This window comes from Camellia sinensis, chromosome 3 (genome assembly GCF_055761805.1).
Source record: "Camellia sinensis isolate YWXY chromosome 3, ASM5576180v1, whole genome shotgun sequence".
Taxonomy (NCBI): Eukaryota; Viridiplantae; Streptophyta; class Magnoliopsida; order Ericales; family Theaceae; genus Camellia; species Camellia sinensis.
In genome coordinates this window covers 13,101,527-13,113,235 of record NC_138963.1, presented here as the reverse complement: position 1 = coordinate 13,113,235, position 11,709 = coordinate 13,101,527, and the positions used below count along the sequence as shown (strand labels likewise).

General features: G+C 33.5%; 1 protein-coding gene across 3 annotated transcripts; it reads right to left on the bottom strand.

The window, feature by feature from the left end:
• Positions 1-5,228: 5,228 nt before the first annotated feature.
• LOC114258315 (uncharacterized) lies at positions 5,229-11,173 on the bottom strand. 3 transcript variants are annotated; one of them, XM_082919097.1, is made up of 11 exons: positions 10,762-11,167; positions 9,145-9,246; positions 8,730-8,855; positions 8,540-8,653; positions 7,087-7,171; positions 6,893-6,985; positions 6,701-6,790; positions 6,494-6,613; positions 6,323-6,414; positions 5,842-5,899; positions 5,229-5,567 (listed from the first exon to the last, which is right to left on the bottom strand). In XM_082919097.1, exons 5-11 carry the CDS (start codon positions 7,135-7,137, stop codon positions 5,523-5,525), a joined length of 549 nt encoding a protein of 182 aa, XP_082775223.1. In that variant the 5' UTR covers positions 7,138-7,171; positions 8,540-8,653; positions 8,730-8,855; positions 9,145-9,246; positions 10,762-11,167; the 3' UTR covers positions 5,229-5,522. The 3 variants fall into 3 exon arrangements, with proteins under 3 accessions (XP_082775223.1, XP_082775221.1, XP_082775222.1); XM_082919095.1 differs by lacking the exon at positions 7,087-7,171 and having other exon boundaries at positions 10,762-11,171; XM_082919096.1 differs by lacking the exons at positions 5,842-5,899; positions 7,087-7,171 and having other exon boundaries at positions 10,762-11,173.
• Between the last annotated feature and the right edge of the window lie 536 nt (positions 11,174-11,709).

The following is an 11,709-nucleotide window of genomic DNA, read 5'->3' as shown; positions in this document are numbered from 1 at the left end:
ACATTGATGGATGGTGGATATGTAATTCAAGCAATTGCTGCCAATGGAAAATCTCTCTTATTGTTACTATATTGAATAGAAGAAAAATAAGGGTGTAAAGATGTCAAAACTTGTACTGCATTTTATATAACAAAGATGTCAAATTTCTCTGCATTTTCTCTGATTGTGATAATTGTTTGTGAATTTTCTCTGGCTGGAGAGAATTTCTCTGATTTGAACTGAAAGAAATTTCAATTTTCTCTGGTTTGAACAAGAGAAATTCTCTGTTCAAATTTCTTTGGTAGGTCTTTCTTGTTCAAATTTCTTTGGTATTGGATTTTCTCTGCATTAGCGATTTTTTTCAACAAAATCGAAATTTCTCTAGAAAGAAACAAAGAATTTCTCTGGGTTTGAAATCTACTTTTCAACTCCAAATTGATTGTTCTTATTGCATTTATGGTTCTGGCTTTGAATTTTCTCTGCATTAGCGAATTTTTCAACAAAATCGAAAATTTTCTCTCTGGAGCCAATGTGTGAACCATGGAACACATTTTGCCCGAGGTTTATGATTTTCAACCAGAAAAGATTGTGAGGGGGAATTTCTCTGGGTTGGAAAGGGGGATTTTCTCTGGTTTGAGTGATTTTCTCTAGGGTGGAGGTGAGATTTTATCTGGTTTTGAAGAATTTCTTTGGGTTGATGTGAATTTCTCTGGTGAGATTTTCTCTGTGAATTTTGTTCAAGTTGGAGTTTCAAAAATTAACAATTTTGTTCAAGTTTGGAGATAATGAGAGTGGTGATTGTTTTCTTAAAGATTATGGGGGTTTATGCAGATTATATGTGAATTTTCTATAGATTTAGTTACTGTGTGAATTTTCTCTGGATTTGGCTATTGTGTGAATTTCCTCTAGATTTAGTCATTGTAACGCCCTCAAAAATAACCCATTATATATATCATTGACATGCATTACTTAAAGAAGACAATATATTAATTCATTCATCAGAGTATTACTAAATAAAGCATTACATGTAACATTGAATAAAATGCCTTACAGGCTTACATCTTTCCAAGCCAACACTTGGATACAAAAATATGAGTTCTAACTCAAAACAAGAAAAGCCCTAGGCTTGAATGTTTACATGTACTAATAAATAAAGACAATTAACTAAAGGTAGTCTTCTTCAAACCAGAAGCCAAACCCTCCCAAGCTAAGTCCTTGGAGGTAGTTTATCACCTGAACCTGAAAATGATGTTCCCATAAAGGGTGAGCCACAGCCCAGTAGAAATATACTAAACCACTTATAAGCAATGAATAAAGCAATAGTATTCAACAGATGGTTAACCAAGATAATCAATTACTTCATTTTACAATCTCATGACACTATTGTCTAAGATACGTTTTACTTTCCAATTTTATCAACATGGCTCAGAACCTGGCCAAACTTACAACAGTGAATCACATATATAATATTCACATCCTTCCAATATCAACAAACAAATGAGACTCAAGCTCAAATCAAACACTTCATACTTCCAGATTGATACACATTTTAGTGCTGTATCAATAAAACACTTCTATATAAATAAGCACACATAAAAGTGATGCTAATGGAGTCCATCCCCTATCTCCTCCCAAACAAAATCCGGTTTAGAGGTCCATCCCTTATCTTCCCCTAAACCGTGGAGTACATCCCCTATCTCCTCCCACACACAAAACAATGTTTGCAAATGCAATGCTCAATCAATACACGTATTTTCTGTATCAATGCCATAGTCAAAATTAATGACTTAACCAATGTGATTAGTTTCAGTTATTCCTAATCCACATGCAATGTCTACAACAATCACGACTATCCTCCACCGATAGCCCAAAACAGTTATTTCTAAACTGAAAATAACTATGTCAACAATTCAATAGACAAATGATACCAATTACCCAATTACGCCATTTAATCAATGAATTCCATGAATTTAACTCTCTTTTCCCAATTCCATGAATTACTTATACAAATTAATTCAATAATACAACTAGGGTTTTTTTCCAAAATTTATCAAGTATCCCCAACATGTTAAAATACCAAAACTTAGAACAAAACCTATATAATGGAGTAGGAAATCCCTACCTCAAAGAAAACAACCCAAATGGAGAAGATAGAGATGAATGCCCAAATTCCAATGTGCTCCAAATCACCAAATGTTCAGATTAGAATGAAGCCCAAGCCGCCCTCTATCTTTCTTACAAAGAACTTAAGATGGATTCACACTAGAAGTAGATGAACACCTAAAGAGAAGATGAGTTTTGAGGGAGAGAAGTCGGACCTAGGGTTTAGAACCAAAAAGAATAAGAAAAGACTGATCAAAACCCGCTGCTGGGTATATAAACTGGACAGGCTCGCTCGAGCGAAGACTTTGTCGCTCGAGCGACCAGACACAGAGAAACTACGCTCGAGCCAAGGAAGCCTTGCTCGAGCCAACAACTCAAAAGCTCACTCGAGCGAAAGAAAGCTCGATCGAGCGAAGAACTCAAACCCTCAGGTCTGCAACAAGACACACGCTCGAGCGAAGGAACTATTGCTCGAGCGAAGGACGAACTAACTCGCTCGAGCGAAGAAAATCTCGCTCAAGCCAATAATGAACAGCTACAGGTCCAAAACAAACGCAACCATTCGCTCAAGCGAACAACTACTCGCTCGAGCGAAGAACCAAAAACCTGGACAGCAACACTTGGTTCCTAAACCCAACCAACCTGAAACAAACCTGCCCAACACATCCTATAATTCCAAATGAGAAAATAAGGGACAACAACAACAATTATACAATGACAGAATCTACGGAACCTAAGTCCGGATACAATAATCAAGTGGGAAAAAACCGGGGTCGCTATAGTCATTGTGTGAATTTTCTCTGAAAAACTCGGGATGTGTTGGTTTCTTTTTGATATTTGGTTGTTTTAGTTTCTCTATTAATTTGTTTACTTGCTCGGATATTGGAAGGGAAAAAAAATTAAAATGTGATTTTGAATGGATTTTCTCTGGTTTGATAATGATTAGGCATATATTGATCTTAAGGTTCCTTTTTGATTAATTTTCTCTAGTTGAGTCAAAACACAAATTTCTCTAGAGGAAAAATCTCTAGGAGGTCTAGAGAAATTCTCTGGGAAGTGCAGAGAAATTCAAGAAAGTCCAGAGAAATTTCCAGAATTTCTCTGAAGAGAATTTTTTCCTAGAGAAATTCTCTGGGTCGAATTTTCTCTAGATTGATGTTGAGGGACCTTAGACATTATAAAAATATTAGGTATCCTTTATGCAATAAAATCTTAATACCAGAGATCTTAAAAAAAATCCCCTAATCTTTTTATGTACTAGACAATTATTCTGATATTGGGTTTTATACTCAAGTAATTCCTTGACAATTTTTTCAAGCATTTGACACTTATTTTGAAGCAAAATTATAGACTAATTAATCAATTCCCCCACAATCGTTTCAAGCATTGTTTTTAATTTTTCTAAATCATGTATCATATTATATCGTATCATGTATCAAAGATACTTTAATACTTTTAGAAATAGGTAGAAAAATAAATATAGTTATAAAAAAAAAACGAATATCTTATGAGAATAAAACACTAAACAATATGTAATTCTATCAATTGCAGAACCAAAGTTCCTTAAATTAAATATATATATATATATATATATATGCAGCAATACATATTATTTTCACAAGACATAAATTAATAACTCAACATTCTTAAACCATACAATAGATATGTCAAAAAGGTCGAGAAATAGACTAAAATGTATCATTCTCATTTAAAAAATAGTTTTTTTTTAATAAGTTAATTAAAATTCTCGACAATATTAATTTATATAAAATAATTTGAATATTTTTTTTTCAAATTTGCTAAAGAAATTTAAGTATTTATGTGACATACGTATCACATTATGTATCTCCTAACCTGTATCGCATTATGTATCTCCTAACCTATATCGCATCACATATCGTATATGTATCGTAAGATACATTTAATTTAAGATACGTATTGATGATAGTATCGATTCCTTCTGAAAAGTACCGAATCATAAGATACATATCGTGAATCAAAAGATATTGAGTGGTTAAAAGTACTTAGGTTGTGTTAGGTTGCATGATTTGATGAGGAAAAAAAAAACAAAATGAAACCTCACTTTTTATTTGTTTATAATGGAAAACATAGGTAAAAAAAGAAAGAGGGACCTGCAATCTCATTTTTTGTCTTTTTAAGTTCACTTAAACTCTTTTCTTTCTTTATTTCCCAACTCAACCAAATATGATTTGAAATTTGAATTTATCAATTATTTTATTTTATTTTTTATATTCCTCCTTTTATTTTTTTCATCAAATCCTCTAACCGGAAAACAGCCTGAAAGGATTGTTATAAAATAAGATTTCAAAGTCAATCAATTCCTTCCCAATCTGTCCAAGAATCCAACAGTTTTGGGTGACTAATATGTAGTTAATGGGTCAATAGGATTTCAAATCCAACAGTTATTGGGTCAATAGTTGGGATGAATTGGGTCACTATGATGCAGTTATGCATTTTCCTCTCATTTATTGATGTAAGCTATTTTAGTTTCAAAATACATTTACATTTTTCTAATATAAAAAAAGAAAACACTACAAGAATTAACACTTTTGGCAACAAAAAAATTGGTCGCTAAAAGTCTATTTTTGGTCGGCAAAAGTTATCCGCGACCAATTTTTTTGGTCGCTACTTTGGTCACCAATTGAGGGTCGGCAAAAGTAATTCGCGACCAAAATTTTGGTTGGTCGGCAAAAGTTGGATTTGCCGACTAAATTTTTGGTCGCTAAATATTTAATTACCGCGACTAATTCATATTGTCGCTAAAACACTTTGGTCGCGAAAAGTGATATTTTCCCGACCAAATTTCTTAGTCGCCAATTGTCACATTTCGCGACCAAAAAATTTGGTCGCCATTTTTTACTTTTTGCGACCAAAACTTTTGGTCGGCAAAAGTGAGATTCCATGACCAAATTTGTTTTGGTCGGCAATAGATGTATATTTTGCGACCAAAACTCTTGGTCGGCAATTGTCATTTTTTGCGAAAAAAAATTATTTATTTGTCGCGACTAATAAATTGGTCGCCAAAGTAGGAAAACAATACACCTGTAATTCCTAATAATTCATTCAATCCATAATAAACCTATAATTTTAAAGCATCATTCAAATTAACTGAATCATTAACATTCGACACAATACATAATTCATTAACATTCGACACAATATTACTATTCTAAGTTTTCATTCACAAGTCACATCCATCTCGCATAACAATTTGAAACATAACTATTTGTTATCCATGCGCAGCTATCAACAAATAAAACTACTAATATTTGTTATCCATACACATCCATCCAAAAATATTTAATCCTCCCAAAAATGCTCATACTGCCAAGTAGTCTTGTACAATTTAGCTTCGTGAACTTGTTAAGAAATATGTTGGGGAGGGTGCTCGTCTGGTTCGTGAACTTTTGATCCACTTTTCAATGATGGCCCCATCGATATTGTTTTAGCCACTTCAAATGTTTCTGGGAACAAAGAAAAATTATATCACTATGAAACAGCACTACCGAACAAAGATAATAAAACCTCAACAAACTTCACTACAATATATACCCGTGCTTCATAGCTAGAAAGAATGACACAAATGCTAGCAGAGTATGAAGGGGTGAGGAACAATCAATCAGGCCCATAAAAATCAATGAAGCCAAAAAAATAAAATAAAAAAGAAAATAAAAGAAAAGCAAATTCTTGAATTCATGATTGACATCTTTAAAACATTTGAGGAAACAATATACTTACTTTTACAGGCAGATCAACTGGAAACAGATTTAGGCTACTGGGATTAAAACTGAATGAGCTGCAGAAAGGGAATGTGACAAGAAAAAGAAATTAGTGCCTTAGTGGTATGCAAATATGAATGAAAAGGTTGAATAAATAACGATATTCAAGATGGCTCCATTCAGTTGCTAATATTTAGTTAATAGACCCAATCATGCTTAAAAATTCAATCAAAGCTATTCTTAATCAACTAAAATCTACAAATAAGTGCATCATGCTAGAAATTACAGACAGCAACACAAAAAAACTAATCCATCCACAGCATGCATATCTTTATTTCCATCTTTTCAACAGGAAAATAATGTTCTAAAGTGAGAAAAAAACAGGTACTAACTTTAAAATGTAAAATGCACTTCATTACATTTTATATATTTTTATAACATCTTTTAAGGCAGAAGCATAGATCCTACAAAAAAATGTGCATCAAGTGCAGGAAACATACCCGCGAGATATAACTAGCTGCCACACATAAGGAATAAAGAACTCCTCAGGATGGCTCTCTTGTTGATATGTAAAACGTAATTGAGTAAACATCTGTTAATTGGATAAAAAAAAACATAAAAAAGGATCCCACTATTGGATAAACCTACTAACACAACCATTTGCTTTGTACCTTCATGCCTTCACCACGCCAAGAACGACAATTGATGATTATGACTTCGAGGACTTTCTCCACCGAGCATTCACCATTCATTCTTTGGGCATCCATGCGACTATTGAAAAAATCTAAGACCTACAAACATTAAAGATTATGCGGGAAGAAAATAAAGGGAAAAAGACGGATATACAACCTACAGTAAGAATGTTCTCAAGCACATACAGTAAAAATGTTCTCAAGCAGCTCATTAAAGCGAGGATGATTCCTGAAAGGCTGAAAGACCTCCTGCCTGTGCATAATCGCATATACAACCTGCTCCAATGCATACAATGAAAAATACCCACAATATGAGAGGAGAGGGGTGGGGTAACCAAATCCAGATGCATATTGTCTCAGTGATAATGATGATGATACCTCAGGGTTACGTGAAAGAGCGTAAGTCAGTATTGCATTTAATATTTCTGGAACAATCCTCAGGAAATCAGTATAAATATGCAATTCTGTTGACTGCAAGAAATATATATGTTGATTTAGAAGAAAAATAATTTGGAAATGTAAGATAAGATCTAAATAGTAATGAAGCTAAAGGTATCGATTATGGTGACAACCATCTCTTCTGGAAGGCTGTCTCCTCTTGATTCACCATTCCCTATACGCATCTTATCATTTTTTAGCTCTGCTAATTTAGTGTACCTAACACACAACGTTTTAAAAAGATGACCAAATCAAAATCCCTTAAAAGTAAAGATTCTATCAAAGTTATCAAGTATTCCACGTAAGAAAATAGATCAGACTGCTCTATGGAAAGCCTCTGTAAAAGCAACTGTAGGAAAGCCTCTGTAGGAAAGCCTCTGTAAATATGTCAAACACTACAGTAGGAAAGCCTCTGTAAAAGCAACTGTTTCAGATACTTACCTACATCTCAACACATCCATCAATATATCCAATATGCAGGGTAAAGACTTACTTTCCAGTGTATTTACAAATGTTTGGTAAAAACTTACTTTCCAATGTATTTTCTGAATGTTACAATGTCTATTGACCATATAAATATAGACAAATCCATAAATATATTGAATGGCCCTAAAGATGCTAAGAACTGAGGCTCCATATCCTATGGAAAAAGTTCATTTATCTCTTGCCATCATTTAGACTGTATTTTTAATGTGACGAAGCTGGGGATGTTGCACCCTTCAAAAGAGATCTGTATGTGTAATTAGAATTAGGATAAGTTACATGACATGTGACAGACAACCAAAGTTATTAGCCCAAATATAAGCAACTATGTAGGAAGAGATTGTCCTTTGTCCTTTTGCATTTAAGGTTTATATAATAAATGTTCATTATTGTTATGATGATTTGCCATTAATTTTATACAAGTAGATATATGAAAATGTTAAATAAGCAATGGAGTGACAAGAAGAGTTAATAATATTCTAACGGCATTGTAATTTTCATCATTAATTTGTAGTATTTTTTTTTTTTTTTGGAGTGAAGGGTGGCATCAACTAGATAACTACAAATAAAAATAGTCAAAGAAATTCTGCCCATGGTGAAAAGATACTACATTTCCATCAAAGGTAATTCTTGTATTTTAGAATTGTTAATATATCAGAATGTTTTACGTGTGGACTGATTATTTTCCCATGACATGACTAATAAATTCTCTATCAGTATACCACATAATTTTGTTCCTCTATTAATGTGTGTTCATGTAAGTCTTAAAAGGGAAATTGCCTGGACTCACAAATTTTCCACACACACAAAAAATATATATATATTTTTAAGAAATTAATATATATATATATATCTTTACTTAGCATCAACATTGAAATTGATATATCTGAATTTTAAGATCTCAACAAATCTCCAAAAATTCATACTGTAAGCATTGACAAATTTTGACAACAAGCACGTATGAGACAATCTTCTTTTCATGGGTCATACAAATCGATCTCAATTTCTGAACTGAAACAAGGAATCTATCACAGCAATACCAAGAGAACACATAACAAAGTATTTAAATATAAATAATCAGCAGACATGGGCACCAAGCCATACCCATAGCTTAGATAGGTTGTAATTCACAGTCCTTATCAGAATTATGATCATCAAGGAACCAAGAGAAGTTTGATGGAGCAGGCGTTCTTGGTACCATGGAACACTTGGCAGCATCTGTTCAAATAAATAAGATGTTAATATGATCTTTATATAATCCAGTTAAATGATAGCCTACAGAGGCAGTACTCACCAGCTTGTGAATACTGGCATTGAAAGAAGAATCTTGACTGAGTACTAGCAAAATAATTAGCACCATGTAGATTTGATTGGATGTCCCTTTTGAAGCATTATACAGTGTTTCCAGCATGGGCATCAACTGTTGATTTCATTGCATAATGCAAATCAAATTAGGATATGTGGCATTTATGTTACGTAAACTACTAAAAATGATAACTGCTCATAAGATTTTTTAGTTACCATTGTACACAAAAATTTTTAAATTGTGTCCATAACATCACTTATCTGACAAGTAATAACCATTGTTCTTTTTTTTTTTTTCTTTTTTTTCTAAAAATTTTGTTTTATCTCTTGCCAAGGTTACCACACAACAATAGGTGGGCTAACTAAATACAAATAAGATGGAAATGATAGCTGCCACTCCATACCAGTGTATCAAATCTATTCGCACCAAGACATACTCCATAAAATTTGAGTTCCCATGCACTAATGAGTAAAGCAGTAAGATAGCAGTTTCATCAGCCAAGTACCTGAGGAGACAGTAGTCACAAAACCAATAAATTTACTTAAAGGATAAACAAATAGATAATACAATTTGATGATATTCACACAAAGTTTTTAACGGTGAATGCATTATGCTAGGCACTTTACCCCTTGTGACGCAAGGTATAAGCCTCAAGGCGTAAACATTTTGAATTTTTATATTTAGTAAACAACTAAAATATGTTAAAATATTGTAAATTAAATATAAAAGTGCAAATACATTTTCTCTCAAAGCATCAAACATTTCACTCCAAAGAAGGAAGCTTGCACTCTTTACACGTGAAATCAACATTCTTGGCCTCAGTTTTCAAGCCTTAGCTTTGTGTTTTTTCTTGGTCAATAATTTACTTGATTTTTCTCATGAATATAGTTACAAAAGGAGTTCTTTTTATGTTTAAATAATGTATTAGACTAAGTTTAACAACAATCCAAGATCAAGATCTCCATATGCACAAGCCTTTGAGGAGTGTCACCTAAAAATAAAGCCTAAAGGCAAGCCTCGATAATGCGTTTTAAAACTTTGTATGAGAGAGAATAGAGCAATAGCATTTTCTACGTTTTTTCATTTTCATTTCTTTTAGATGGATGAGATAGGTCAGTTCATGCTGCTCAAAGACCAACCTCAATTAATAAAAAAAACACTCTTAGCAATCGTCAAGAAAGATTTATCTAAGGAATTAAAGGGGGAAATGGTTAATATAGTGTATGAGGCAATATGGAGCCTGAAAAAGACATTTCAAAAACATTTAAAGCTAACATGGTCTCATACATATTATCCGTAACTACAAAATGCATAACATTAGTAATACTATGGGGCACCACAGGACATCACAGTATCATATTACTTAGCAGATGAACCTTCAGATGTAATTTCTAAGATCTTATCAACAACAAATGCACACTGTGCAACCTCATTACAACATTCCTTTACAGAAATCTGCATATGGAGTCAAAAGAATACAGAATCTCTTACCAGCTTCAACAAGAGTTAGTAGTTTGGTTTCAATATTATTTCCTAAACCTACTTGAGTAATACACCATTGATAGGTTAAACAAGTGCATTGTAAAGTAATTTAAAGCAAAGAAACACTTCAAACCAACACAATTATCCCCAATTCTGGGATTTTACACATATTCTACACATCAAAAAAGTCATTCCAAAGACCTCCAAATGGAAAAGCCATAACAACTTCCCAAACCAACAATTCATGGGTGGCTAAAGAAACAGAGTGAACTCAAGGTAGAAGAAGAGAAATAGAAAACCAAAAAAATTGATGGAACCCATTAATGGGTTAGGCTTGTGGCTTAGAATTTTGAGAAGCCTAACAGACATTTTATCAAACAGTTTGAAGGCAAGAAAAAAAAACAAAAAACAAAAAACAAAAAACACAAATCCTTTGTTATTAAAGTTTTGCTTTTAAAAAAATGTACATACACAATCAATTTAAGTTGGGGCTTTTAAAAAAATGTACATAATCAGTAAAAAAATGGTTTGAAATCACCTTATGATCGTCCAAGAAGACCGAGATGCTAATCTTTTAAGCGAGTTCGCCACATCAAGATTGTCTGGGATGTGAGTGAAGAAGATCAGGACGGGAGAGTGGATTCTCATATCTCTATCCTCATCTGATTGTTTGAGATAGAGTGAGGGTGAGAGTGAAAGATCAATCGATTGATTATGAGAAGAAGAACATGACAACAAAAGCATGAGAATGCAACTGAGAGAGAGGGAGAGTTGACTGTTGGTGACAAAGTTCAGAGATCGTGAGAGTTGAGAAGAAGAGGCACTGTGAATTTGTTAGAGATTGCCGATTGATGAAGGGCAAGTGGAGAAGAGATGGACTGTTGCACTCAAACAATTTTCACACAGAGAGAGAGTAAGAGTGGGAGATATTTTATATGGATGGTTATTGGATCAGCTGTAAAACGATCTTACTTTGCGTATACAGACACATTTCAGAGTCTCCTTATGGCGAGTGTGGTTTGAGGATATGAGGATCAACGAGAGATCAATGTGGTCGTAGGTCGAGTGTGGTCTGAGGATCTGTGTGAGAGAAAGACAGAGGGGAATGGCGATTTTTAAATTCCCGCCCCACGTTTCAAATTACCCCCCAAATTTTTTGCGACCAAAAGACTAAATTAGTCGCAGAAAAAGGTACCTTTGCCGACAAACGTTTTTAGTCGTCAAATCTCAATCAACAGCGACTAAAATATTAGTCGCTAAAAGTACTAATTTGGCGACTAATTTTTTTTGGTCGCCAAAATGTGACCTTCCGTGACCAAATTTATAGTTGGTTGCCAAAAGCATATCACTTTTTGCGACCAATTCATTTTTGGTCGTCAAAATATAACCTTCTGCGACTAAATCATTTTGGTCGCCAAAAATAATGATCATTCGCGACTAATTAATATTTTGGTCGGCAAACGTCATTTTTTTGCGACAAAAATTT